This window comes from Lonchura striata, chromosome 32 (genome assembly GCF_050655825.1).
Source record: "Lonchura striata isolate lonStrDom1 chromosome 32, ASM5065582v1, whole genome shotgun sequence".
In the NCBI taxonomy this organism is placed as follows: domain Eukaryota; kingdom Metazoa; phylum Chordata; class Aves; order Passeriformes; family Estrildidae; genus Lonchura; species Lonchura striata.
The window spans coordinates 3,607,275-3,635,213 of NC_140734.1; the positions used below are offsets into that span (position 1 = coordinate 3,607,275).

The 27,939-nt window shown below is 48.2% G+C and overlaps 1 protein-coding gene and 1 pseudogene across 1 annotated transcript in view; both read right to left on the reverse strand.

The window, feature by feature from the left end:
• LOC144247836 (serine/threonine-protein kinase pim-1-like) overlaps positions 1-21,725 on the reverse strand; it is a 43,882-nt gene extending 22,157 nt beyond the window's left edge. The window contains exon 1 of the mRNA XM_085564065.1: positions 21,673-21,725. Coding sequence (XP_085420191.1) covers positions 21,673-21,725 — 53 coding nt within the window. The remainder of the gene's footprint in view (positions 1-21,672) is intronic.
• Positions 21,726-27,516: 5,791 nt separating this feature from the next.
• LOC144247839 (serine/threonine-protein kinase pim-1-like) overlaps positions 27,517-27,939 on the reverse strand; it is a 93,090-nt pseudogene continuing 92,667 nt past the window's right edge.

The following is a 27,939-nucleotide window of genomic DNA, read 5'->3' on the forward strand; positions in this document are numbered from 1 at the left end:
TCCAGGACTGCCTGCTGGGGCCTTGTGGTGCTCTGCAACCACGGGGCTCTGGGACCTCTGTGACCTCAGAGCCTGCTGTGACCTCAGCCTGCTGTGACCACAGAGCCTGCTGTGACCTCATGGCCAGGCTGGAGTTGCCTGGGGAGTGGGTTCTGCCTTCTCTGGGAGTGAGCTCATCCTGCCCAGCAGCTCTGCCCAAGGGCTGTGACACAGTCCCAGCCCAGCTGATCTCACAGCTTGGGGCATGAAGGGATGGAGAGCAGCCCGGCCAAGAAGGACTTGGGCTTCTGCTAGAGGAGAGGCTGGACATGAGGCAGACATGTGTATCCAAAGGAAAATGCCCAGCAGGTTGAAGGAGGTGATTGCACCGCTCTGCTCTGGTGAGACTCCACCTGGAGTACTGTAGAAGATATTTAATATTGCTGGCCAGGGGTTTATGTACAAATGAGGAACGGAACAGGACTGCTGAGGAACATGTCTCGAGCTGTTTCTTTTCTAGCATCAGTCTCATTACATGGTTGTGACAATGGGCAGATGCCAGCAGCTCACATCCCCGGCAGCAGACAAAGAACTTAATGTTACAACATACTTTAAAAGATTTTGACCAATCATACAAATCAAAAGCATACTGACAATAGATTTATCCAACCACTATAAGCACATGTACCTTTGTTTAAAAAAATCTTTGCTTCTTTCCAATACAATACAATACCTACTTTTATTTTAAGCCTTAAACCCAATGCCCAGAGCTCCATTAGTAAGCTTAGAACTTCCTAATATCTTGCTAGATATACTATTCTGTAGCTTCGGGAGTTCTTCTAGCCACGTGTTAATACACAGACCATTGTTCCATTTGTCCTTACTTTTCTACTCCTTACATAATTTTTCTGCTGACAAATCTTACTGCTTAGCTTTAGTTGCAGTTTTGCTGTCTCTGAGGCCTGCCTTTTGCAGCTTTCCCAAAACCCTCTAATTTAAAAGATTCATGTAATTTACAGCAACTTTGGTGAGCCAGAGAGAAGTTTGATAAGAGGATCCATGTTTACCCCAAAAGAATTTTCTACCAAGGGCGTTGACATACAAACCAAGAAAGAAGGATGAATAAGGAAGACCTGCAACTGCCTATTCCAATAAGTACTTTGCTTGTCTCTTGTGACCAATGAGTAAAGTGTAAACTTACACGCTTTGTAAGAATGTAGAAAAAGCATTCATGCTAGACTAAAAACAGGCTTTGAAGCCTTCTGGAAATGGAGTGTGTTGCTTTGCATAGTCTCCATCTCTACCACGACAAGAGTACTGCATCCAGCTCTGGCTCCCAACACATGAAGGACATGGTTCTGTTGGGTCTAGTCCAGAGAAGGGACAAAATGCTGTGAGGGCTGGAGCCCTTTAGCTTTGGAGATAGGCTGGGAGAGCTGGGGCTGTTTTGACTGGAAGAGAGGAGACTCCAGGGAGACCTGATTGCTGCCTTTCAGTAGCTTCAGGGTAAAACTGATGGGACAGAATTTTTAGTAGGGCCCTTTGTGACCAGAGCGAGGGGGATTGGTTTTAATCTAAAAGACAGTCGATTCAGACTAGACAAAAGAAACCCATTCTTTAAAACTGTAGGCTTTGAAACCCTGGCACAGGTTGCCCAGAGAGGTGGACATCAACCCTGCAGACATTTGAGCTCGTGCTCTGAGCAGCCTGACCTAGTTAAAGGTGTCCTTGCTCACTGCAGGGCATGGGACGAGATGGCCTTTAAATGTCCCTTCCAACCCAAGCCATTCTGTGCTCCTGTGCAGCATCAAAGCAGTGCTGGATTAGTGCTGGGCTGATTATGCTGGCACCTGTATTTTGGTAGTTGTGCCATTTAGCAAATGGCCAAGAGAGGATTGATGGGCTGGGCAGTGAAGTCTGCAAATAACACACAGTGTGCTCAAGGAGAAACTGGAGAGGAACAGGGCTTCCAGTACAGACCAATGCCAGCATTTTGCTGCCCATTCCATGTTAAGAAATAAAGGAATGTCCTGAAAATCCCTTTCTTGTGTGGGTGTACTCTTGGCTCTATCAGTACTTGTGTTCTGTAAAACAGGTAAGTTGTTACAGCTTCTTGCCCCATTTTATCACTGGATAAAACCCAAATACTGCATTGCTCCCTGTCTACTTTCTTCCAAGTCAAGGCAAATTTTGCTCATTATTGAGTGGGACATAATCATCTGTTCACAAGCAAATTCTTGTCGCCATTGACACCATGTTGATTTACTCTAATCAGACTGCAACTAAGGTCTACCTCTCACTAGAATTAATGTTGATGCATTGTGAGGCAAAGTGTCGAGTAATTTGTCCTGGTGTCTGGCACTACAGAGGGGTTTTCTGTAATTGAATGACATTTGGAGACAGGTGTAGTCTAGCATACTTCTGGCATCCTAGGATTGAAGAAACAACCTTTGAAACAAGGTTTTATCCTTCCTTCCTCCTCCTCCTCCCAGGAATTTTGATCTCTGAGGTCTAAGCTCTTCAGCTGCCTCACAAACATTGTTTTAATTCAGAAAGGCATCCATGCAGTGAGCCACAAATCAGGACTGTGGTTGTGAATCTTGAAGCAGTACAGGTTTATATCACTAAAAATAATAATCCGTTACCCAGGTTAAGCCAAGCACTTCCCAAATAACTCCACCTAACCTCAGGGACGTTTCCAAATGGATCACCATAAAAGTTGGCAGTGGAAGTTTCAGAAAGGATCACCCCCTTGTCAAAGCTTGGAGTGGGGAGTGAGTGTGTCATCAAAATTAAAAATGCAGCTTTCTGAGATCTTTATATTCCTAGAAAAAGAGAATCAGAATAGTTCATATTTGGAACATTTACTAAGACATGAATGACAGATTGTCAAAATAACTGCTTGGGGAACAAAAAAAAAAAAAAAAAATTTACATGTAGATAATAAGTAAACCGTAATGCTAAGAGAAAAACCAGACCTGGCAAAAGCAAAACCAATAACGCTGTTTCATCTGTCTCAATACAAAAAAACATAATTGAATAGAATCAGAGATCCTCAAGGCCATTACTAAATACAGGAACTTCCAGGTATTGGGAAAAAAATGAAGGAAACCGTAGTGTGCAATTCACAGAGGTAGCCTGGAATTTATTGGTGGACTTGTTGGAAAAATTTCTGAAAGCACACTGGAAAACCATAGGGACTGATCAGACAATGAGTGGGCATTTCGAGCAGTGTGAGGGATGTTTCTGGGACCAACTGCAGGGAAGAAAAGCAGCACACAGTTACAGGGACGATTTCTTCTCTGGCTGTAGAATTGATGACGGTCTGTCCCCATTGGGCTGGGGGAGCTGTCACAGGGCAGGGAGGGCCAGGGCTGGCAGGGGCTGCTCAGGGATGGGTTTGGCCCCTGTCCCTCCAAGCAGCGACGGCCCAAGCAGCTGCGCTGGCCCCGGGCTCTCCTGCCGGCCTGCTGGGCTTTGTTGGGTGGCACAGCCTGTGCCAAGGGGCGGCAAGGTGCCTGCAGGCCCCAGCTCTGGGCAAACAGAGAACGTCCTGGCCGTATCCACCGTGCTGCCAGCTCAGCAGTGCAGCACAGCGCGGGCTCTCGCTGCCCATTGCTCCCACAGAAACTCTTGGCAAGTCCAGTACAAATGCCCTGAATCCACCGAGCACCCCAGGAATTGTCTGCCCACAGCATGTGCGCAGATCCTGCATGATAGGCACGGTGGTGACACTGTTCACTGTGCCACTTGTGCTGATGGGCTGCTATCTTGGCATTCGGAAGCTGTACGAGAGCAGATGGTCAGTTGCTGATTTTTTTCTCCACTTTTCTTGTAGCTCTGCTCATAGCACTGGTAGCCTGACTTGTAGTCATGCTGCAGTGGATCTGTGGCCAGTGCATGGTTCTCCAAAGAACTCTGCTGAGGGTTCTGCTGCTGCCCAGTGCTTTCCTTGGCCTCTTCATTGCTGGGCCTTGTCCTGGGGGGCCGCTGGGGCTGCAGCCAGTGCTGGCTCCCCCTGAGGCTGCCTGGCCAGGAGCAGCCCCAGGGGCACAGGGCAGAGGCACAGCAAGTTCTCAACAGTATTTGGGCAACACACATCAGGACAGGACACTGCTTATTTAGTAGCTCATGTAAAGTTTCATGGTAACAGTGATGTTACCGCACAAGCAAATTTGTTTCAGTTCCGTGTTTAAAGAAATCCAACCTGATGAAGGTCTGGCTTTGGCCTTGAGGCTTTGCTCTTTGTGTGAGCTCAGTTCTGGACTGATTCCCACTCAGTCTTGGAGCCGGTTTGGGGTGAAGGCTCATCCCAGCCCTGACCCTTGGCAGTCCTGGGCTCAAAGGGACCGTCAAGGCTGCAGTGCACATGACGGGGGTTCAGGGCTCCATTATCCAAGGACTTTGAGAAGTTTAAATAACTCTTTTTTTACCACATCATTTTCTTCATGGAATTCCTGCCCTTTTTTGAAATGTAGTTTTAACAATCTTAGTTTTAAATAAACCTCCTTTTCCAGAGCTTATTCCAGTTATTTGATATAGTGAATGATGACCTAATTACTCCACTGGAATAGAAAACAGTAAGGACAGTAATATGAAATAATATTTACATTCTTATATCTTTCACAGACTCATGAAACTTATGTTGGTTTGATGTGACCAACAGAAGAGTTTTGCTCTGCTTTTAGTTCAAAGAAGAAGCAGCCCTGGAACCTGTTGACAAGAGTCTCTTCACAGCGAAAGCAAACTGCCAGGGTTCTTTTTTTCCAGCTCTGGGCAGGAAGATAAAAATCCATCAGCAGAAAACCCTCAAGTGAAGTGACTGATATGAATGAGGGATTTGGTCTGTTTGCTCCCTAAGCCCGGAGTTCCTCAGAGCTGCAGCTCCCTGCTCTCTCTGCAGACAGAGGCTGGCTGTGGATGACGGTCGCGTGCCTGGCCTGGTGCACACCAGGTGCACACAGGAGCTGAGGGATCATCCCTGCACACCCATCCTGGGAGAACCCAGTTCATTGATGACTCTGGCACGGTTTTATGGCACGGCAGCAAAAGAAAGCAAAAGCAAGGCTAGAATTGGCACCATTCCAGCCACTTTACATTTTGCCATGTGTAATGGAGATAGGAACGACAAGGTTCCTGTTCATGCACAATTTGCTGTCTGAGAGCACTCAGGTCTCCAATCACAGGGGCTTGTAGGTGTGTGTCTGAGATTACTTTTAAAAACAAAAACAACCTTTATGTGCAACACCTGTGTATCAAAACTTCACCATACAAATCACAAGGTCATTTCTGCTGTTAAATGGATTAAAAAAAACCCCAAAAAGCAGAAAACAAAAGTAAAACTGTGACCAAATAAAACAGGCAAACTAAACAAGCAACAAGAAAAAAAAATAAAAAAACAACAGCAAAAAAACCCACCAACACAATAATCCCCACAAATGCAGAAAAAGATAAAAATCAGGTGAAGGAGGCAGAGATCCAGGAGCAACAAATGGGCAGAGGAACTACAGGAAGGACAGCTAATAAGAGACATAAGAAGTGGCTATGGTGTCAAACTAGCCAGGGGACCTGAGATACTGTTCTCACCCTTCTGAAAACAATCTGACATAAAAATGAACAGCAACATAAATGATGATGATTGTGATAATGGGAGTCTGCATGTTTAGCTTTAATATATCCATTGTGTGTGAGTTGTGTTTTCCTTGTTACGTCACATCATCTGGCAAGGGGTTGTTTCTGTGCAAAGAAAAATACTGCAGTGGAAAAAGAAGCCAGCTTGGAAAACACTGAAAGCACGAGCTAAGAAGAAAGTACCTTTTTTAAATATGTTGTTTGGTTGGATTGCTGTTTGTTCATGGGTTTTTTGTCTGTCTTGGAAAACAGCCCCTCAGATGTTATTGCATGCAGCAAGTCCTTTGTAAAGGGCTGTCTTTGAAATAAAACAGCCAGTTTTGTGATGCAAGACAGAAACAGCTTCCCTTGGGCTACAGCTGGAAGGCTTGGAAATGTGTTCCAGAAAGTCATGACAGGACAGAGTCTGATTAACACAATTGAATGTGATGAAGTGCAAGATGTAAATTATCCAGTCAAATAATCAGAGTATTCAAATGCCAAGCAGTGGGAAAGGGCCACGCATTGGAATGATAGGAAACAGAACAGAGGTATGATGGACAAATTTCTCAGCCAAACCAGACCAGAAGCACTGGGAGCACAAAGGGAGACACTCAGGATGTTATAAATAAATTCACTTTCACAGGTGGAGTTCTTGATGGTTAATTATAAGTTATTATGGATTGTTAAGTAATATAATGAGTTGTTATATGATTAATATGGTAAGTTATTGAGTTGAATGTACAGTTGTTTAAGTGTATGTATATGGCTACTAAACAGAGAAAGGGGGGTGGTAAGAAGGTGCTAGAGTAAGAATCTTCTAGAAAAGTCACATTCTGGTGTGACGACAGCAACTGGAACTACGACTGGGAAATGAGCCACCCAGTAAGACTGCTGTGTTCCAAAATGATTGGTCAGGACTGCACCATCTTACAGAGCTCTCAGTGACCCAGACAAGGACCAGTGGGCCAGAGGATCCAAAGCTCACCAACCAAGCACCCCCAGGAGAGTTTAAAAAATCCCTGGGTGCGGAGCCCCTGGGCTCTTTCGAGGGTACCTCGTGTCCACAGGAACACCTTGTTACACAGCACTGTTAGAGCTACCTCTGGCTTGTCACGCATGCCCTCGGCTTACCCTGAGGCCTCATCTTCTGTAGTTCTAAGTTTTAATAAACAGGCACATTTTTTTTAAAGCCATCAGCCTCCTTTTAATTTCATTTTGCCTGTTTACCACAAGGAGGCCCAGCAGCTCCTTGCTGAGGGCCCATTTCATGCAAGAACTGGCACTCCAAATATTAAATCAATTCAAAATAAAAGGGTGGGGGGAGATGGCAGTGAGGTGGCCTCACAGGTTCAACTCTGCACTCTGCTTTTTTTACCAACATTAGCCAAGTTCCTGTGCTTGTTTTCCTGGACAATTTGTAGTCAGCAGAGCTTCAGTGCCTTTGATCAAATCAGTCTTAAGAGCAGCTCGCGGCTGTGTCAGTTATTTAGATCTGAGCAGGGACTGGGGTGCAGCCAACAAAAGAACATTAGCTGCAGGCCACCCGTACAACTTTCCCGATTAATTAGTACAAAGCCTTGATTTTTGGAAACAGAGGGATGTTGGGAGGATTTTTGCACCATCAGGCTAAGGTACAAGACTCTGGATCCTCCCCATGAACAGGCGGAGCGCAAAGGTTTGCAAGAGGCTTTCTCCCAGCTTTGCAAAACCTTGGCCAAGTGTCCCTTTGCTGTGCTGAGAAGAGGGAAAAAACCCCTCAAGTTTACCCTGCTGCTGCACAGCTCATGAGGGATACCTGCACACCTTAGGAGAGGCCATAAATACTCCTGAGTGCCTCCTGAGGGATCCCTGCACAGCTCAGCAGAGACCCCACAATATCCCTGAGTGCCTCATGAAGCCCAGGCCCAGATGATCCCACTGAAGGAGATGTGCCCTCAGCCCCGGGACGCTCAGCATGGGCTCCCCCAGCCCCTCGGGGCCCCGCCGCAGGTCACAGCAGCCCCTGCCTGGCTCCTGCCTGCCCTCACCGTGGGCATCCACGGCTGCTCCTGGCCATGGAGCTCAGCCAGGGCTGGTGCCGGCTGGGCTTTGCTGGTGGAAACACCTGGACATATCTCTGACAACTCTTATCACTTTATTTGAACATAAAATGAGGGCCAAGTCCTGCCCTGGCAGAGGGGTCCTGCCAAACTTCAGACATGGTAGGGGAACAGGGCCAGGGGGCTCAGGGGCAGAGGGTCTCGTTGTGGACGGGTGTGTTTTGGGAATGGCTCCAGATGGTCCAGAACCTGTGGCAGGGCAGATGGGGACAGACGCGAAGAGCTGGGAACGTGGGTCAAGTTCTCTCTGCCTGAGTTGTTAGGCTCGTCTTCAGAGGATGCACAGCAGCAGCACCTTGGGAGAGAGCAGTGGCTGAGGCCCCAGCTGCCAGTGGCACACAGGGACCCTCCTGCACAGCAGGGCCCAGAGCTGGCAAGGCTCCCCAGCACGGCTGGAGCGGCTGGCACACCTTGGCCCAGCTGGACAGCTGCCCCTCGAGGCCCTGGCGAGCAGGGGACGGCTCTGGGCAGGCTCCCTGGCCAGGAGCGGGCCCCAGAGCGCCTCTGCCTTTCAGGGGCCATCTCGTCCCCGCTTTCTCCTCCCCACCTTGCTGTGCCTCTGCCCTGTGCCCCTGGGGCTGCTCCTGGCCAGGCAGCCTCAGGGGGAGCCAGCACTGGCTGCAGCCCCAGCGGCCCCCCAGGACAAGGCCCAGCAATGAAGAGGCCAAGGAAAGCACTGGGCAGCAGCAGAACCCTCAGCAGCGTTCTTTGCACAGCCATGGACTGGCCACAACTCCACTGCAGCCTCACTGGGAATCTTCCCTGACTGTCAGCAGCCTTTAAAGGAAGCTCTTGGAGAATGAGATCAGCAAAACACTCACCATTTTCTCATGCAGAAATACCAGATTCCAGCAGAGCACATCATCAGGCCAAGTGCTGCACCAGCCACAATGGCCATCAACTTCATCAAACAAGATGTTCCCCAGCAGAAATCTTTTCTCATGCTTTTCCAGATTTTGTCAGCACGTGTTGAGGTGCCAGCTGCATCTCGGGAGCAATGGGAAGAGTGAGCCATTGCTATGCTGCACTGCTGAGCTGGCAGCACGGTGGATATGGCCAGCACATTCTCACTCTCTGTTTCCCCCAGAGCTGGGGCCTGCAGGCACCTTGCCACCTCTTGGCACAGGACTGCTCAGTGCCCAAAGCCCTGAGCCTGCATGCCATAATTCCTCTCGGCTGTGCTCTTCTGCTCCCCGCAATACTTGTCAAAGAGGTGGATAAAGACAAGGAAAATGCCCAGAGTTTTGGAGCTGCTCCAAAACTCCACCCTCCAGCAAACAGCTGCCTCTCTGCATCTCCCCAGAGAGCGGGAAATTGCAGGCATCTCAGGCCCATGGTGCAATTTGAGCTCCCTGTCAGCTGGTGGAAAATGCCTTCCTGCAGAGGCTGGGGAGAAGCTGCAGCCAGCCCAGGCTGGGAAACAGCCCTGCAGGTCCTGAGAGCAGCAGCAGGGCAGCGAGGCTGCCATGGATCCCTTCCCACTGTGCCAGGCAGGGCCTGTCCAGATGTGCAGGGAAAGGTCCCAGCTGCTGAGTCCCAGGGGAAGGGGGAGGGAAATGCACCCACCATGCTGTTTCTCCAGATCACTCAGGATTTGTTCCAGATGTTTGGATTCCTGTCGGGATTTACTACTTCCTCTATGTTTGTTCTTTCCTCTCAGGGGACCTTAAGAGAAATATTTCCATTTCCCAGGCATGCATCCCACAAAACCCATGCTCAGCCTGTGGAGTCAGCGGGGACACACTACTCACCCCTGTGATGGGAGATGGGCTTGCGAGCAACATCCACCAAAGGACCTGGGAAAGTCTTCTCTGCAGCCACACCTGAAACTCAACAGCCACAGGAGCTTCTGTCATCTCTGCAGATCTGCATGGGCAGCACTGAGCCCCAGGAGTGGTGGGGGGGTGGCCCAGGCCCAGAGCACACACTTGCATGGTTCTGTCCTGGCACCTGCAGCAATGCCCCCCTGGCCGAGCTTTGGGCTCTGAGCTGGCAGCTCTCGCAGGGGGAAAGTCCTTGACCTACCCTCACCATCTCCCAGAGGCTCAGTAATGGCTATGGGTTGGGAATCCAGATCCTCTTCATCCTCATGTTCAGCTGCAAAGAAAGGCAGGACAGAACAGCTTCAGTGACACTGCTGAAGATTCTCCTTCAGGCCGCAGTGGCAATGAGAGTCCCTGGGTGATTGGTGCCCTCCAAGGCATTCCCTCAGCTCTGCCTTCCACTCAGGAACAGGGGCAGGGGGACCACAAGCCTGCAGTGGCCCCGCACTGGGATGGAAGGAGCCCCTTGTGGGAGAGTTGGGGCAGAAAGGACTCCCTGGAGCTGCCAGCAGCTCTAAACCCAGCCCCAGCCGAGGCCAGGGCTTGGCAGCAGCAGCGGGAGCAGCTCAGTCTTCCTGGGGCAGGCAAAGGAGCTGTGAAAGGCTCAGCCCCGGGGCACAGCCCGGGGCCCGGCCCCTTCCCTCTCTGCTCTTCTCTGGGGCTGCACAGAGCACACAGAAGGACACACTGGCATTGTACATGGATGGAAGATGGACAGCTAAATGCTCCTTCCTCTCACTGACAGCGATCCTTCTGTGGCATTGCTGTTGGGCACAGGAGTAGGAATTTGGGGGAGAGGATTTCCAGAATCCATCAAATTTCAAAGGATCTTAAAGGAAATCTCACATAAATATTTATCTGGACAATTATTTCTCTGTTAGGAAAGGGTTGCTTATAACCTACCTTCACCAGACTCCAAGATCCTTAAACCGTGGTTTACCAGTCTTTCCAAACGCTGCAAGTCACGGTCCCAACCTAGAAAGGAGCACAGATGGGAAATGTTCCACGGTGTGCTGGGATCCCCCCCTTCTATGGGGAAGTGAGCACTTCAAGGGGCTCAGGTAATGCTGTGAGCCCGCACTGCCAAGCAGCAGAGAGGGCAGCTCAAGGCTCAGCAGGGCTCAGGCCCAGAGGCACAGCAATTACCTCCTGTGACTGTGCCTGGCAGCGCCTCCCTTCCTCCAGCAGAGGCTGCCAGTGAGCCACTGCTTCCTCTGGGAAGCTCAGCCTTCAGCACAGCCTCTCCTTCCATCTCTGGGGAAAGGAAAAGGGACAGCTGGATCAGGTGGGGCTGTTCCCCAGCAGGAAGGTGACATCTTCAGGAGGAAAAGCTTGTCTAAGTCATGGATGAGATTCAGGATAAAGACGAGGTTATTGTGGCTGCTCCAGGGCCCACCCTCCTCCAAACATCTGCCTCTCCAGATGTGTTCAGTGACTGGGAAATTGCAAGGGATCTCAGGGTGTGCCTGGGCCATGGTGCACTTGGGTCTCCCTGTCAGCTGGAGGCAAATGCCTTCCTGCAGAGGCTGGGGAGAAGCTGCAGCCAGCCCAGGCTGGGAAACAGTCCTGCAGGCCGTGAGAGCAGCAACGGGGCACCGAGGCTGCCATGGATCCCTTCCCACTGTCCCGGGCACGGCCTGTCCAGATGTGCAGGGAAAGGTCCCGGCTGCTGAGTCCCAGGGGAAGGGGGAGGGAAATGCACCCACCACGGCGTCTCTCCAGATCACTCAGCTTCTGCTCTATGTATTTGTATGTCTCTAGAGCCTTATTGTTTCCTGGAGGTTTGTTCTTCCCTCTCAGAGGACCTTAAGAGGAATATTTGTATTTCAGATGGATGGATCCCACAAAGCCATGGCTCAGCGTGTGGTGTCATCAGGGACACACAACTCACCCCTGCGATGGGAGCCGGACTTGTGTTCAGCAACCAGGAAAGGAGCCTGAAAGGTCCTCCCTGTAGCCACACCTGCAACTCAATAGCCACAGAAGCTTCTGTCAGCTGTTTCCTGCCAGGTTGTCAGTGATTATTCTTTTAGGAACATTACCAGTATACCTGCACGGGACTTAAGAGGCAGGAAATCTTCATGGAGCCAAGGTGCTGGAGAAGCCTTCCTAGCATGCTCATCTAGAAGGGAGCACAGATGAGAACCAGATCCTGATGTGCTGGGATCCCTCTCTGCCTGTCAGAACTTGGCACTGCAAGGGGCTCGGGCAAGGCCATGGGATCCAGATGTGAAAGGACAAGGTCAAAGCTGCACAGGGGCCTGGGGAGCTCTGGGCTGTCTCTTAGCCAGTCTCCACACTTTTGGTAGGCCCTGGGCCACATCTCTGGGAGGGCAGCTGGAGCAACCCAAGGCCCATGAGTCTTCACTCCCTCCCACAGAGGAAACCCTCCCTAAAGCCCAGGGAAAACCATCCCCAGCGCTTCCCGGGGAGCAGGGAGCGCTGTCCTGGGAAAGGGCAGCCAGGCTGCCGGCTCACCTGCTCCCCGCGCTTGCAGCGGAGCAGCCTGGGCAGCCCTGGCAGGCAGGGCCACGGCCAGGAGGAGCAGGAGGAGGAGGCGCAGAGCAAGGGCCATGGTGCCTTGCCCTGTGCCAGTCCCGCCGCTCTCGCTGCCACCACTGTCCTGAGGCCGCTGTCCCAATGTCAGCACCACTGCTGCCACCACCGCTGCTGCCGCAGCAGTTGTGCTCCAGGACTGCCTGCTGGGGCCTTGTGGTGCTCTGCAACCACGGGGCTCTGGGACCTCTGTGACCTCAGAGCCTGCTGTGAGCTCAGCCTGCTGTGACCCCAGAGCCTGCTGTGACCTCATGGCCTTAGCTGTACCCCCAGAGTGCACCCCCTTCTCTACAAATGGACTGCCCTGTCTGTAAATGTTTTGCTTCATCCAAGGGCCATTGCTCAGCAAAACCTTTCTTTGCCTGCTGACATTGCTGGTCAGACTTTGTCCCTGCAGATGTTCTTGATTGTAGACGTACAAATTTATTTTATTGTTTCCTTGTTAGGTGGTTCGTTCTGTTGTACCCCCATGTTCTCCCCGAGTTTGTTGACCCCTGGGTTTTACCCTCCCTCAAAGCTGACCCTCATGCCATTCCCCACCCCTTGTTCCAGCTCTTTCCCTGCCTGTCACAGCAACCCAGCCCCTTGGTCCCCGAACCTTCCCTGTCACTGTCACATCGGGCCAATCCCTGATTGCAACACCCCTTTGGGATGCCCCAATTCCTCAAGGCTCCACTGGCCCCTGTGACCCATCCTCTCCACCCTCCTACCCCCATGGCTCCAGACACTGGATGTGATCCCGTCACTCCTCTCCTGTGGATTCCCTCTTGGTGAGCTGTTTGTATCCACCCCCTGACTTGGATCTTGCACAGGAGTGCCAGGGGCTCTTTGTTTCTCCTCTCTTCACCTGAAATGAACTCTTTCTTGTGGAGCCTCAAGACGGAGAGCTGCTTCCTCTCTCCTCTGCCCGGTCCCTGTTGTGGCTTATGTCTGGCACCTTAGAGCAAGTGGCTCTAAAGGTTCTGCTTTGGTAAATGCCCATAGCGAGGGAGTTCCCCACTCCTGGTGTGGTGTCGGAGTTTTAAGAGCTAGACTGAGTTCTGGTAGTGACTCCACCAATCTACGGAATGCCCCTTCTTCAGTGCCTGCTCTGGTGCTCTGCCATCTCACACACCAGAGTGTGATTCACATACTGCAGCCCAGAGTTAGGTTTTTGCAACACTGAAATGGGTGTGGTCAGCAGGATTGCTGGGGGTCTATCTCTGCAGAGCTAAACAAAATGTGTGCACCATCCCAGGCTGGACTTAAATAAGCACAGGTATTTTGGAAAGATGAAGACAACGTAGCAGACAACAATGTAAAAATCAGATGAAAATAACAGGAGGGAAGGCTAAAGGAGTGCACATTTGGGGGTTTATTTTTTTTGGGTGCAAAGCAAAATCAGAAGGTCCTAAGTGCCCAAAAGATTGGAAATGTGGAATGTCCTCCATAGCAGAATGTTAGACCTCTGGATCCTTAAAACAATTTTATTGTGCTGGAACAGTGGCAGTTTGAGCTGGTGCCTCTGGCGGATCCTGAACAAAGAACCTCTGGGCTTTTATACCCTGCCAGCTGAAGTGTGATAGTCTGGGGCCTTCCTGCTGTGTCCGAGTGGCCGGTCACTGGCTGGCACCACAGGTCCCCAGGTCCTCTGCTGAGCCATCCCTCTCCTGCAGTCAAGTTTAGTCTGTCACTTTTGGCTTTTCTCTCTGATCCACCACCAGGACCACAAGTGCACATCGTCCTGAGGATGTACAAATGCCTGTTCTTGCTGGAACATTGCTGTTGCGTGACACCCTGCAGGCAGAGCGGGCAGCTGTAGGGATGTTGACTCCTTTGCCTGGTGCCAGCCCTGCTGCATGCATCAGAGCTCCTGGGCCTTGGTGCTCACTGGGATTTGGCCTGGCACCCCTGGGAGTTACAAAGCATCTTCAAGGAATCCCCACAGGTTAAACCACATGATTTAGCCTGGGATTTTAAGTTGTTTCTCAACTTGAAGACAGCCTAAACAAGTCTGTAGAAGGGCTAAACAAGTCTCCTATGAATTCTCTCCCTGGCAAGTTCAGTTCCACCCCGAATGCCCCTCAGCGTTCTCAAGGCAGTGGCAGGAGCCGGGTGCTGACCCGGAGCCCCGTTGGGCAGGGAGAGCGCGGCACAGAGCGAGCCCTTGGCGCCCGGGATGGCCACAGGCCCGGGAGAGCCGGGTGGGCAGCGCCAGGGCCCCGCTCAGGGCCCCCCGGGCTCCTCTGGCATCGGTTCCGTCCCCTCGGGCGCTGAGCGGGGCCGGTGCCGCCGCTCTGCCTGCGGGGCTGTCTGTGCCCGGCCCCGATGGAGGCAGGGCCGCGGCTGTGGCCCCTGGGCTCGGGGTGCCGCCTGCTCGGCGCTCAGCACCGCCCGTGCCGTGCCCGTGCAGCGCGACCCGGCGGGGCAGCTCCGCCTCGGCCCCTCGCCACAGCCGTCCCGGCACGGCGGCTGCCCCTGGGCCGCGGCAGCCCCGAGCCGGACGGGCCCGGCAGGAACCCGGGAGGGCTCCGTCCCCTGCGAGCCTCACAAGAGACTCCAGCCCCACTGCCTGCAGCAGGAGGGACGCAAAGCACCGGCACGCTTAGGAGAGCCCACAGCCCTCTCCACACCTGAAAGGAGACCCCAAACCCCGTCCTGTGCTCAGCAGAGACCCCCAGCACCCTGCACACCTTGGCAGAGATCCCAACCCCCCTGCATGCCCACACAGGATTCCAAATCTCATGCATGACTTTCCGTGGACCCCAGTGTCCTCCATGTCTCATAGGGAACCTAAAATATCCCTGTGTGTCTCAAAAGGGACCCAAGCCCCTCGTGCACCTTATGGGGTCTCCAAAGCCCCCACGTGCCTTATGGGGAAGCCCGGGGCAGCGACGCCAAGTGTTTTGACCTGGAAATCAAGTGTGGTTGCAGCTGGATTGTTGGAGAACAGTTGTTGGAACAAGGCCATGATTCTATGGAATACCTGTTCCTAAAAACCTCTGTTGAAGACCCCAGAATCACCCTATGTCTGGCCTGGGAACAGACCTTGGAAACCCGGCTCTGTGTCTAGGCCTGGGAAGCTGCATAGTTGTACAAGGTCTGGGAATGAGATCATAAGGACAGGCATAGCCTTGAAGATATGCTCAACAAAGATGAAATGTCCTTGGAAGACATGACTTAGAGATGAGAACTTGGCTTGAAAACTTAGCTACAGCTGTAACCGCAAGTAGGACAAATAAAACAAAGACCTTTGTAAATTAACTAATGAGAGCTTACTGCTGATTATGCTTGTAAAATACCTTTATAAGTTAAGTGGCTTTTTGATTAAAGGGGAGTTTGGTATCAATCATATTGATTGCGTGCTTGTTTTCCCACCACCAGCATCATATTGGTGCCCAAACTCAGGGACTTGGTCTCTGCCCCAGGGACTTGGTCTCTGCCCAGTCGCTCTGTGACCAGGACGGTGAGACCAGTACCACACCAAAAAGCAGCGTTCAGCAGGCTAAAAGGAGACAGATGCTGGCATAAGGAGTCACTCTGGTGCCTGAGTCTGCAAAACTCAAAACTCGCCATCTGGGAGGAGCTACCCTGCTTACAAGGTGCAAAAGGCTGCACTAAAAAGGGATAGATTATAATGGAAAGCAAAATAACTCTTCAGTTGTTAGCTAGTTTCTTAAAGAAATGTGAATTAGCTGATATAGATCTTGATAAAGATCCACTGGCATAATATGGCCAAGCTCAAGGCTTGTTTAAAGCCTCAGGGGATCTCTTTGATGAGAAAGAATGGAGTGAATTAGGGAACTTCCTTTGGTTTAAGGTGATTGATGATGATAAGGCTGCCCTAAAGCTAATGAAGGCTTGGTGTTCAGTCATAAATTGTTTGCAGAGGTATCAGGCAGAAAAGAAAGTTGCTGCTGTCACTACTGCAACCTTGGAAGGAGTTAATAAACCAGGAATGCATTCCTTAGGGGTAGGCTACAATCCCACTCCTCCAGTAGGGAATATTATTGAGATAAGGAGCAGACCAAATGAGAAAAAACCTACTGGTCTTCCTGCTATTAATCCTGCCTCTAGTTCTGCTCAATTGCCCACAGATCCCCTCCCCGGGAGTGAACAATTTGCAACAGGGAATGAGAGACTCCCAGACAGCAAGGCAGAGCAGCTGCAGGATGAAATTGCTCAGAACCACCATAAAGGAGCTCTAATGTATGAGAACCCCGGCCTTGCTCTGGGGTCTCATATGGTGGTGAAATTCCTCCTCCAACCCATGCTTCCATAGAAAAACTCTGCAGGCTTTAGCTGTTTGGTCTCAAGGCAGTTTATTGCTAGTTATCTATCAGATTATGTTCTTGGACTGCGGCTATTTGATCAGCGTCCTGGGTAGAGGCACACACACACACTGACATCCTATCTGCTGTCTTCTTCGTCTCTCCCCCCGCCCAGGACTGCTGCTATCTTTTATAAGATATATTACGTATAACATGTTTACAATTATTCCCCAATACCTACTACCTACGTTGCCAAGTGTTTTTCTACTCTAAACCAATCTGTGAGTGCCAACATCACCAAGAACATGGAGGTAAGGAAAAAGGAGGAGGAAGAACAGGATCAGCCCACTTTCCTCCATCTTAGAACTTTTGACCCCCATGTAAAAAGTGAGAACCCCCCTGTACATGTGCTAAAACCCCCCTGTACAATACTAAAAAAATTTCCCCTCTACTTTGTAACTACTTTTACTATACTATCTAACCTTTTGTGACTGCTTGTTCCACCTCCAAAGTTGGCAATTCATTCCATGGCTCAAACTCAAAATCACAGTTGTTTTTCAGCTGCCTGCCAGGGTCTAGAATGCTTCTGACCAAGGCCTGGAACCTCTAAAAATGTCTGAGAGACATTTTGAGTTCCCACACTAATGATACCTACTGGTGCTCTTTCTAAACAAGAAACTTCTAAAGAATGACCAATAATACACGGAATAGATTGGTTAAGTATCTAAAAAGAAGCAATAAGTAATAAGGATAATGACATGTATTCTGCTATTACTGACACAGATTTTCAGGCTTTCCCTGTTGTCTGTACACCAAATCCAGCAGGAGGGATGACAACTAATTATCATCCTGTAGATTGGAAATTGCTTTCATAATTAAGAGCAACAGTTAATGAATGTGGGTTACACGGGGAGCCTGCAAAGCAAATGCTTGGTTACATATGGGGCTCAGGTTTGCTTCTTCCAGAAGACATTAAGGATATCATGAGAATGATTATGACACAGTCTCAGTTGATGCTGTAGCAATCTCACTGGCTTCAATTGAGTGATCGTTTTGCTGGAATTCTACGACAGCCAAATGATCCTTTAAAAGGGGTGACAGTTGAACAGTTGGTGGGTACAGGACAGTTTGCCACGATTGAGATGCAGGCACAAGTAGGGGCTGAGAAATTAAAAGCTGCTATGCAATTAGCTAAAGAAGCAATTTCCAAGGTTAGAACAACACCAGTGTCTCCATCCTATATGTCCATAAAGCAAGGCAGAGAGGAATCTTTTGCCCCCTTTGTTGATAGGGTAACTGAAGCTATTAACCAAGCCTGTGTACAAGACTTTATGAAAGGAAGTCTATTACGACAGTGTATTCTAGAAAATTGCAATGCTTCTACCAGAAGTGTTCTTAATACAATGAGCATTGATGCATCAGTAGAGGAAATGCTAGAGAGAATGTCGAGAGTTCCTGCAGGTCGACAGGCAATGTTAGTTGAGGCACTCAGGGATGTAGGGAAAGATTTGGTGCAAGGCCAAACGCAAGCCTTTGCTGCTCTGACTCCATTGCAACCCATAAATAATTCTAAGCAACAACAACCTTGTCCAAAGTGCTTCAGGTGTGGGAAAATAGGACATTTTCGTCGTAACTGCAGAGAAGGGACAGTGTGGTGTAACAAATGTTCCATGAACTCCCACTCCACTGAAGCCTGCAGAGAATCGGGAAACACGGTGAGGAGCGTGAAGAGCTGTGGCACGAAGACCCCAGCAGTGGCTCCTGTGTGGCAGGCCCCAAACAGCTACAGCCAGCCAGCTGCCTCCGGCCAGCCACAAGTGGAAGCCTCGGCCTGGACCTGGCAACCACAATAGACATTACGTTAATTGATAGAAAGCCTGTAAAGATCCCTACCAGGATCCAAGGACCAGTGATGCATAAAGAAAACCTTGTGGTGCACTTCTTTTGGGTCTTTCTTCAGCAGGTTTAAAAGGACTTTTCATATTACCTGGAATAATTGATGCTGATTTTACAGGTGAAATCCTTATTGTTGCTGTGACATTTTATCTACCTCTGATTATTCCTGATGGCAGCAAAATTGCTCAGCTTGTACCTACTCTGCAGCTGACAGAAGCTGCCTCTTCCGTTATGCAACGGCAGAGGGGACCAGAGGGATTTGGATCTACAGGAGGTATTGCTTGACTATGTGTGCTGATGGAGGAACAGCCAAAAGCTCCTGTTCTTTTGGAAAATGGCCAACAGAGACTGCAGCTATCTGCACTCCTGGATACTGGAGCTGACATCACCATTGCCAGCAAGGACTGTTGGCCTGCCAGCTGGCCTCTGCTCCCAATGCTCTCTGGTGTAGAGGGAGTAGAAGGTTCAGCTTCAGTTTGTAAGAGCAAGACAAAATTTGTTTATCACTGGATGGTCCCACTTGTGTACAATTTGTTACTCTTATGTCATTACCACACAATGTTCAAGCATTAATTGGCCATGACATTCTCATGCAATTAGGTGCTCTCCTTGTGACAAAAGATCGTTTTTAGTAGCAGTCACTACTTGGGCTTTCCTGATCCCCCTAACCTGGAAATCTGATGATCCAGTGTGGATCAAGCAGTGGCCATTAAAGAGGGAAAGCCTACAACAAGCTCATTGCCTTGTTACTGAACAGTTCCAGCAAGGTCACTTAAACCTTCTACTAGTCTCTGGAATACTCCAATATTTGTTATTAAGAAAAAATCAGGAAAATTTTGTCTGCTGCATGATTTACGTGCAGTCAATGCCCAGATGGAAGCAATGGGGGCCTTACAGCCAGGTCTCCCAAATACAGCTATGCTGCCTGAGGATTGGAATCTCCTTATAATTGATTTAAAAGACTGTTTCTTTCCAATTGGCATTCATCCAAAGGATACCAAAAGATTTGCATTTACCTTACCCTCTTTAAATCGTGAGGCACCAGCGAGCAGATATCAGTGGACGACCCTTCCCCAGGGAATGAGCAACAGTCCTGTGCTGTGTCAACATTTTGTGGATGCTGCTCTGTTACCTGTTCAAGCTGCTTTTCCTGACATGGTGATATATCACTACATGGATGATATTCTGTTGGCACAAGAAAGCTCGTTCGCTGCTCAGCAGGAGGCTTTCATTCTTGTGCAGTTACTGAGTAAAACCTTGTGTGTTGCTCTGGAGAAAGTACAGCGCTCTGCTCCCTGGAAATATTTAGGCTGGGTGATTTCTGACATGCATATTCGGCCACAGAAAGTTGATTTGCAGCTGGAGTTAAAAACCTTACATGACATGCAACGATTTATAGGACATATAGAATGGCTTTGTCCTGTTGTTGGTATTTCTAATGCTGAACTTGATGAACTGCGACCACTGCTGAAAGGCACAAATCCTGCTACACCAATTCACTTAGCTGACAAACAACGCACAATTGTACTGGATATTGCTACTGCTGTTGTACAGAGAGCTGTGGATCACAGAGATCCTGACTTATCCATAGACATTACTATTCTGTCTCAGCCAAAACACCTGTTAGGTGCTCTCATTCAGTAGTTAAAAGACAGAGGGGGAAAGAAGGAGGATATAAAGGTATTAGAATGGGTGTTTGGACCTATACAACCTTGTAATTCCATTCAGCCACGTAGAGATGCACTTGCACTGTTAATTCGAAAAAGTCAGGAGCATGTGTTACAGGTCACTGGAGAAGAGCCACAAAGAATATTTTTTCCAATAAAACAGAATGATCTGGATTGGTTTTTGCAACACTCTCCTGAGTTACAAGCTACCATTTTAGAATCTGGTGCAGAAATGCAATTGTCTCCACTATCTTCATTTATTTTACGCTGGATGTCATCACAGACTTGGCTGTCACAACCAAAATATAGTGAAACACCAGTGATGGATGCTATCACTGTATACACAGATGCAGGCCCCAAGTCTCGAAAAGCTGCTCTCACCTGGAATGAGCAAGGACAATGGAATCATATCATTTTAGAGGGACAGAAATCAGGCACTTTGCAGACTTTAGAACTTTTATCTATTTTTTGTGCATTTTATTGATGGATGCATGACCCTATAAATGTTGTGTCTGATTCCTTGTATGCAGTTGGACTAGCAGAGTGTATTGAAGTTGCATTGCTGCGAGAAGTACAGAATCAACGCCTGAATACACTTTTTGCACAATTGCAATCAGCTATTAGACAGAGATCTGCTCCCTATGCTATTTTTCACATCAGGAGTCATAAGTGGATGGAAGGATTAGGGGAGGGCAATGCTCGTGCTGATCAGCTGGTATCAGTGACTGTACCCATGGACAATTTTACAAAAGCATGCAATGTCCATGCCTCATTTCATCAGAATACAGAAGGGCTACGATGTTGCTTTGATATTACCATGGAGGAAGCCCGAGGAATTATCAGAGCATGTCCAGACTGCAGTCATCACAATGGACCAGGTCTTAGCCTGGGGGTAAATCCCCAAGGTCTAGCCCCAATTAATTGTCGCAAATGGACGTGACTAATGTGAATGAATTTGGGCATTTACATAATGTCCATGTGGTCATTGACACATACAGTCACTTCATTTGGGCCTCCCCACAAGCTGGAGAGAAAGCAGTTCATGTTATTTGACATTTAACACTGTGCTTTGCTATCTTAGGGGTACCTAGAGTTATTAAAACAGATAATGGTCCTGCATATGTAGGGAAGAAAGTTAATCGCTTTATGCAGCTGTGGGGTGTTAAGCATATTACAGGAATACCACACTCTCCCACAGGACAAGCTATAGTAGAAAGGGCAAATCAAACTCTAAAACAGTGTCTTGCAAATTTTAAGATAATTACTGATCCTCAGGAAAGATTGGGAAAAGCATTGTTTACTTTAAATCATCTTTGTATATTTGGTGTTCATGATATGTCACCTGCCTATGCACATGGGATACTTGCAAAACAGAAAGATGTTGATAAGCCAATGACCGCAATGTATAGGCATCCTGCTACAGGGATATGGTCAGGACCAGCACCTGTAAATTATATGGGTAGAGGTCATATGTGTGTGTCTACACCTACAGGGCCCTTGTGGGTTCCCAGTAAGTGGACACGTCCTGTTTCAACACGGCTGCCGACACCTCTGCCGAAGACCGAAGACTCCACAGAGGACGACTTCGGCTTGAGCCTATTCTACAGGAAATAAATCATGTTCTAGGGAACAAAATGATACTTTTGATATTGATACTGTCAATTTTGTTGCAAGTTAATGCTTGGGCTCCTGCACAACCAAGAACAAACATATGGGTTACTTTAGCTAAGCTGACAAATCAGAGTGCTATTTGTCTGTCTCTAGCCTCCCCTGGAAATCCATTCTCTACCTGTCTGGTAGGGATACCTGTTGACAGTTGGCCTTGCCCTCAGAACATACCATCTTGCAAGGTGACAAATCCCCAAAATAATGTGGATAATTGGGATTCTTGGGTTCCTCACCTTCCCCCTGCTCCTCTTGAACCACAAGAGTTAGAACTTTTGGGATCAATTCAAGCTGATGCATGCATTGTTTTTAATTGGACTAGTATGCAGCAACAAAATCCTAACAAGTATCTGGTATCAGTAAATTCCAGTCTCCCAATATAGAGAAATTCTTCCTATTGGTGTAATTACACTTCAGCACATGTTTCAGTTTCTTCCAGTTCTCCACTGCAGCTTCCTACTGGGTACTTTCTCATCTGTGGAGATCATGCCTGGTCTGGTATCCCTTCTAAACTCAAAGGAGGTCCCTGCACAATTGGTCCCCAGTGTGAACTGAATGGCCAGCAAAGGACTGGGGAATGCTGGGACCCACAGTGATGGCAGTCATCCCTCCTGGTTACACACAGGACTCCTCGGCCCTTTCTGGGGTGCCCTGGATTGCCAAGGTCACGCTGAGGAAGTGTCTTTGCTGCCATCCTGTGCAGGATCATGCTTGGCCCATTATGGCTTCATGTCCCCTGTGTGTCATTGTCCTCTGACATTGCCTATGTCCCTGCACCCCTCTCAAGAGCAGGACTTTGGCACCAGCCCCAACGCTCCAAATCCACACGTTGGCTCTGTCCCTATGGTATCCCCACATGTACTTTATGGACAAGAATACCCCTTACTTAATCTAATAATTGATACCTGGCTAACAAGATAATGACCCATCACTCTCATTGGTTTGCCCCTACCTCCCTTCCTTCTTTTAGGTGGTGAGGAAACGAGTAATACTTGAGCTATGCTAAAAGCTGTGCAGAAAGAAGTAGTTACTTTGTACCCGGGGATGGGAATGAAGCACTTTCTAGAAATCAGCAAATTTAGCAGAACAAGCTAACTGCAAAAGGCTGTTTAACGACTGGCTATTTGAGCAGACAGTCTTTTACAGCATGTGCAGAAACAGAGGTAAAAAAGTTGAAGCCTGAGGAAGCCTTCTGAGCCTTCATCCAAAATGACCAGCAGGAGGCTGACAACTGCCATCATTAAGCCCAGAGTGACACAAGCTCACCAGGAGACTGAATTGCAGAAGGTTTAATACAGAAGCTTTCTCTTTTATAGACATTCTACTTGATTGGCTAATTAACAAAAACATCTTTCTCACAAACAGTCCTTAAGAAGAACAGAAAATCAGAATAGAAAAACACCACCTGCTGGTTGTTTAAACTAACAAGTTATCATCATTTCTGCAACTCCCTAAAAGGTCTCACAAGCCGCTGTGAAAAACGAATGTCGTGTCTCCCTCTCATCCACAGATGACCACCTCGTGCAGAAACTGCACATGTGCTACAAGGGTTTATATAAGGATGTAATTGGAATATATGTTGCAATATGAAGGTTAGGAAAGTATAATGTGTACATTAAGTTAAAAAGTTTAAAAGCTTGTGCTGTGCAAAGAATGGACAAGTGAGTTTGTGGTGAAGCTATTGCCCTCACTCTGCTGTCAAATAAACCAAATAGCCGCTCTATAGGCCCTACACTATGGAGTGCTGTTTTCTGGCCTTCTTTTTGGGTGTCATAATCACAGTATGTTTCTCATCCTCTTCTTAGAACCTTCTAAGCATAAAGTGAGTAAGACAGCAAGTTGTGTATTGACAAGGTGGAAACAGGGTAAGTCAGGACAGAAGAAACATTTCCAAGTCCCCTGCTGGGAAAGGAAAAGTTGGGAAACAGTTCTGGGGAAGAGTGACCCTGCCACAGCCCTCAGCGCTGCCACCATGCACAGGATGGCGGCTGGGGCTGAGGCAGCCTCTGGGCTCGGTGGAGGCCTTCCAACACAGAACATTGTGCTGCTCCGGCCCCCGAGCAGCACAGAGCTGGCAGAGTCCCCCCGTTCCACCGTCTGCCTCAATGGACATGGACAGACAGCCGGGGCACGGACACAACGAGGCACCTTTGGTCTGTGAGCACAAACATGCACCAGCCAGGCTGTCATGTCCGGGGGCAGTGCTTTGATGTCAAGGCAATTCAAATAGGTGAAAGCAGGAAGAAACTCCAGGGTTTGAATGCTCTAAAATAAAATATTTTATTTGCCAAAAAAGGACCAAAAGCAGAAAGCAGCATGGCAGCCTGTCTCTTCCACACAGGAGTCATAGTGACTGTGAGGTGATGAAGATGGAGATGAGATCCATGAGATCTACTTGAAGCAGGCTATGCAGTGGGTGCTCACCTGCAATGTGCACTCCCTCAGGGTACCTATTTATTTAGAGCACTATGAAGACTACGTAGGAATGGAAAAAAACCCACAAACTGCAGCAGGAAGTCATTTGGGATTTTAATGAGAATATTCAAGTTGAGCACGGACTTTCTGTTCAGCAGATGCACAGGCAGGGGCTTCTTGGGCCACTGCTTTGGCACCCATGATTTTGAGTAGGGGATTGCAGGAAAAAAGAAGAGAAGCCCATCAACTACTGAAGAGAAACAGCCACTGAGAGGAACCAATGGGTGAAGAAATGTCAGGGTAAAACAGGCAGAAAACAGTAGATCAAGACAAGTTGATTTGATTTAGGGTAAATTTGGAAGAGAACTTTTAAAGGGTTTTTGTAGAAAGCAGATTCAATTAGTGGTAGTTTTTGTTAAAGGTTTTAGGCCAGAGTTTGGCTCCCAGCTGTAGAGTACGTTTTTCACATTTGGTCTTGTATAGATTGGGTTAAGGGTTATTGTCTGTTTAACTGCAGACTTAGGTTCACTGTTTGGTTTAGCTATAACCTGAGTAGCTGGGCTGTTGACTGCAGCTTGAGTTACTGGGGTAGCTGCTGATTTATCTCCTTGCCCCCTGCTTCTGTCTGCTGTTCTACAGTATTTAGCAGTCTGCGATAAGCAAAGGCTAGGGCCTAGCTTATTGCAATGAGCTTTTTCACCTTAAAGTCATCATGGTAGCTCTTTCTAGATATTTTCCCACCTCATCTGGGTTCTGAATTTGTTCATATGAAAATCCCTAGGCTGGGGGATCAGAAAATTCTTTCAGGGTTTGACTCATTCACTCTTATTTTCTACACTACTCAGAATTCTCCCTGCTTGGGTCTACTTCTGGGTTAGGGGCCTCATCAGCTCCTCTGGACATCTTAGCCCTCAGTCTCGAGAAGCTGTAGACTTTATAGAGGAAGTTTACTAGATTAAATATGAGGAAAGTGGTGTCTTTAACATTCAAGGGAAACCAAACATTTTCAAAAAGGGACGTAACAGATCCTAAGGAGAAGAAGGAAAGGAAAGGCTGGAAAGCTTCAGCCCATGTTTTTCCTCTAATAAACTGGTGTAATTTCTAATAAACCCCCAAAACATGCAACTGGAACTGGATCATAGGATAGGATGGAGAAACTATAAACGAAATATATCTTGAACAGACTTCAGTACTTTCATAAAATCACTATAAATTATTATTACTGTACCTAGCACAATAGCTATTCAAACCCATGCCCCTCTACTGTAAAAGCTATGTATTAGAACAATAGTAAAGCTGTTTTTGGATAAGAAAATAATCCTAGTGACTAGAAAGCTATTACAACTTCAAAACAGCCTTGGGACTAGAAACACATGAAGGCCCCCACCCCGACAGACATTACCACTTCAAGTAACATGGTTACTGACAGCTTTGCACCAATACAGAGTAAGCACAACCAAAATGCAATCATTACAGGTTTTCTTCTTTCTTGGGCCTCACATGGGGTGCCAAAAAGGGCTGGTTTAGGGTAAACTTGGGAGACAACTTTTGCAGTGGTTTTTTTAGAAAGCAGATTTAATTGGCCCATCCCCCAACCGTTACGGGAAAAAAAACTTCTTTGGAGAGAAGTGGCAATAAGAGAAAAAGTTAACAAGAATGCAACTTCTTTATTGCTAAAGTTCAATACTAAATTCTGTAATCTTAGACTAACTAATCCTATGTTTATAACAAATAATCATCTACTGAATCCTAACTTGAAGAATCCTAAAACCTTAATCTACTTTTAAAATAAAACAGCCCAGATTCATAGATGCTTCTTTGCTGAAGCAGACAACTGGTGCCAGGACTCCACTTGCTGCTTGCCAAATTCAGATACTCATTGCTGAATGTGGGACAGCTTTTTGTGGAGGTATTGGCATCTGCTGTTCATCTCAGAGTAGCTGGGGCTACCCTAGGAAGGAGAAATCAAAAGAAAATTAGGGCATGTCAACATTTCTGCAGAGTTTAGAATTTCATTACCTTTTCTTTACAATCGCCTTGAGGCAGGCTCAGAGGCTACCAAGCCAGGCCAGTCTGGTTTTATTAATGTAAAAAAAAAAAAAATTACTCTCAGTTTGACTTTCGACGTATTTTTCTATGTGAGCCACCATTCTTCTGGGAAATTTGCAAACTGAGGCTGTTGTGTATTACAGACCTAAAAACAAACTCTAGACAAGTCTGAAAACACAACAACAACAACAACCACCCAAAGCACAGCAGCTCCTAAAGAGGGCAAAACTCATTAATGCTTAAAGCCACTGAAGGGAGTCAAACCTTCTTCAATCCCTTCCCCCTCAAATCAACAGGTGTGAGGTTTATCAAGCTCATGATACAAACCCAAGATGAGGTGGCAATGAGAATAATAGATGCCACATCCCAACACTGTCACACCAAAGCTTCTGCTCCTCTGGGACTGAAGATCTGGTTCTCTTTGCAATGACAAAAACTCATTCCACATGGGAATAAACACTTCAAACCATCCTGAGATAAATATTTACAAGGAATAAATCTTTAACAAGTTAAAATTCAGTACAAGGACAGACAACAACATATGCCAGGGATGCATCCCAGGCCAGATGCACCTGACTGGTGTGCAGGATAAGTTTGAAAATAAAACTCCAGATGCCTTTCAACAATTTGAGAGGTTCCCAAGAAGCAGTAGCTTCGTCCACTGGCCTCTGCCCAGTGACATTTGCTAGCAAGAGCCCGAGCACAGGCCTCACTGCACTGCTGCCCTGCAGGGCCAGGCTTGCCCTCAGCCTTCCCCAGAGCATCCCTGGCTGTACCCAGCGGGGCCCAGGGCCCTGCCTGCTCCAAAGGCCACAGCTGCCCCAGAGCCCCAGAGCTGCAGGAGCCTGCCTGCCCTTGCCAACATCACTGCTCTGAGACAAGCTGGGAGCAATTCCCAGTGTTTTATACCACACACACCCACACACATTTCTCCCTCCCCTCCTGCACTGCAAATACGATGAGGGGATGCAGCAGCACTGCTGCAGCTGAGCCTGTGCAGCTGCACTGCAGGAAGGGAGGGCCCATCCGGGCCTGACCCACCTCGGTGTTCATCTCAGCACTTCTCCCCACCTGGCCCATCTCCTCCTTTAGCTTTCTAACTCCTTAGCTGACATTTACTATTAATAATGTCTGTACTACTGACTCTGGAATATGGTCTTTCTTGCACCTTAATTCATGCAGAGTCTTCTCTTTATCATCAAATCTTTACTCCATTATTATCCACACTGGAGTTAGGAAAAGCTGCACGTTGGTACCTTCATTGAGATCCAAGGGACACTACTGCTTCAGCCTCCTGAATTCTCTTCACATCCTTTCTGACATGGTAGTCTTCAACACACGAGTGCTATCATTGTAGAACTCAGAAATTTGTGTCTTTCTTGAGCCTAAAGGTTGCAGGGGAAATGAAGCCGACATTTGGAGACAGGTAGGAAGTAGAATGGGATGTCACAGCCAGCACCCAGGAAGAAGAGTGGCCACCAGGTGCTGGCTGGATGTAACTGAGCTACTGCTCAATCCTCCGCTTCTTGCTCATTGCAGGACTGGTCAAGCCAGGATCCCAAGGCCGTCTCTACAACAATAACAAAACAGTTAATTAATCTCTGACCCGGATCAGGTTTTGCTCCCATTCTACAAAAGCAGGATTTGTGAACTGGCAAAGGTTGAAAACACATGTTTTTTAAATAAAAATAGCTGTCAAACATGGAGGACCTCCAGGTAAATATCTGCTCTATTGCATTCCGGGCTTCTCAACTTAGGACTTAGCAAGTCCTTCTCCAAGTCTACTGCTAAAAGGCTTTGGGAAGTAGACACTCCCTTCAGCAGCTCCAGCAAAGCCTCCCCAAAGGGGAGGTCCAGTAAGTTTTATCTAGGTCCCAATTTCTGCTTGCACACACCAGGAAAAGACTCAGCTTTTGCTGTCAAACAT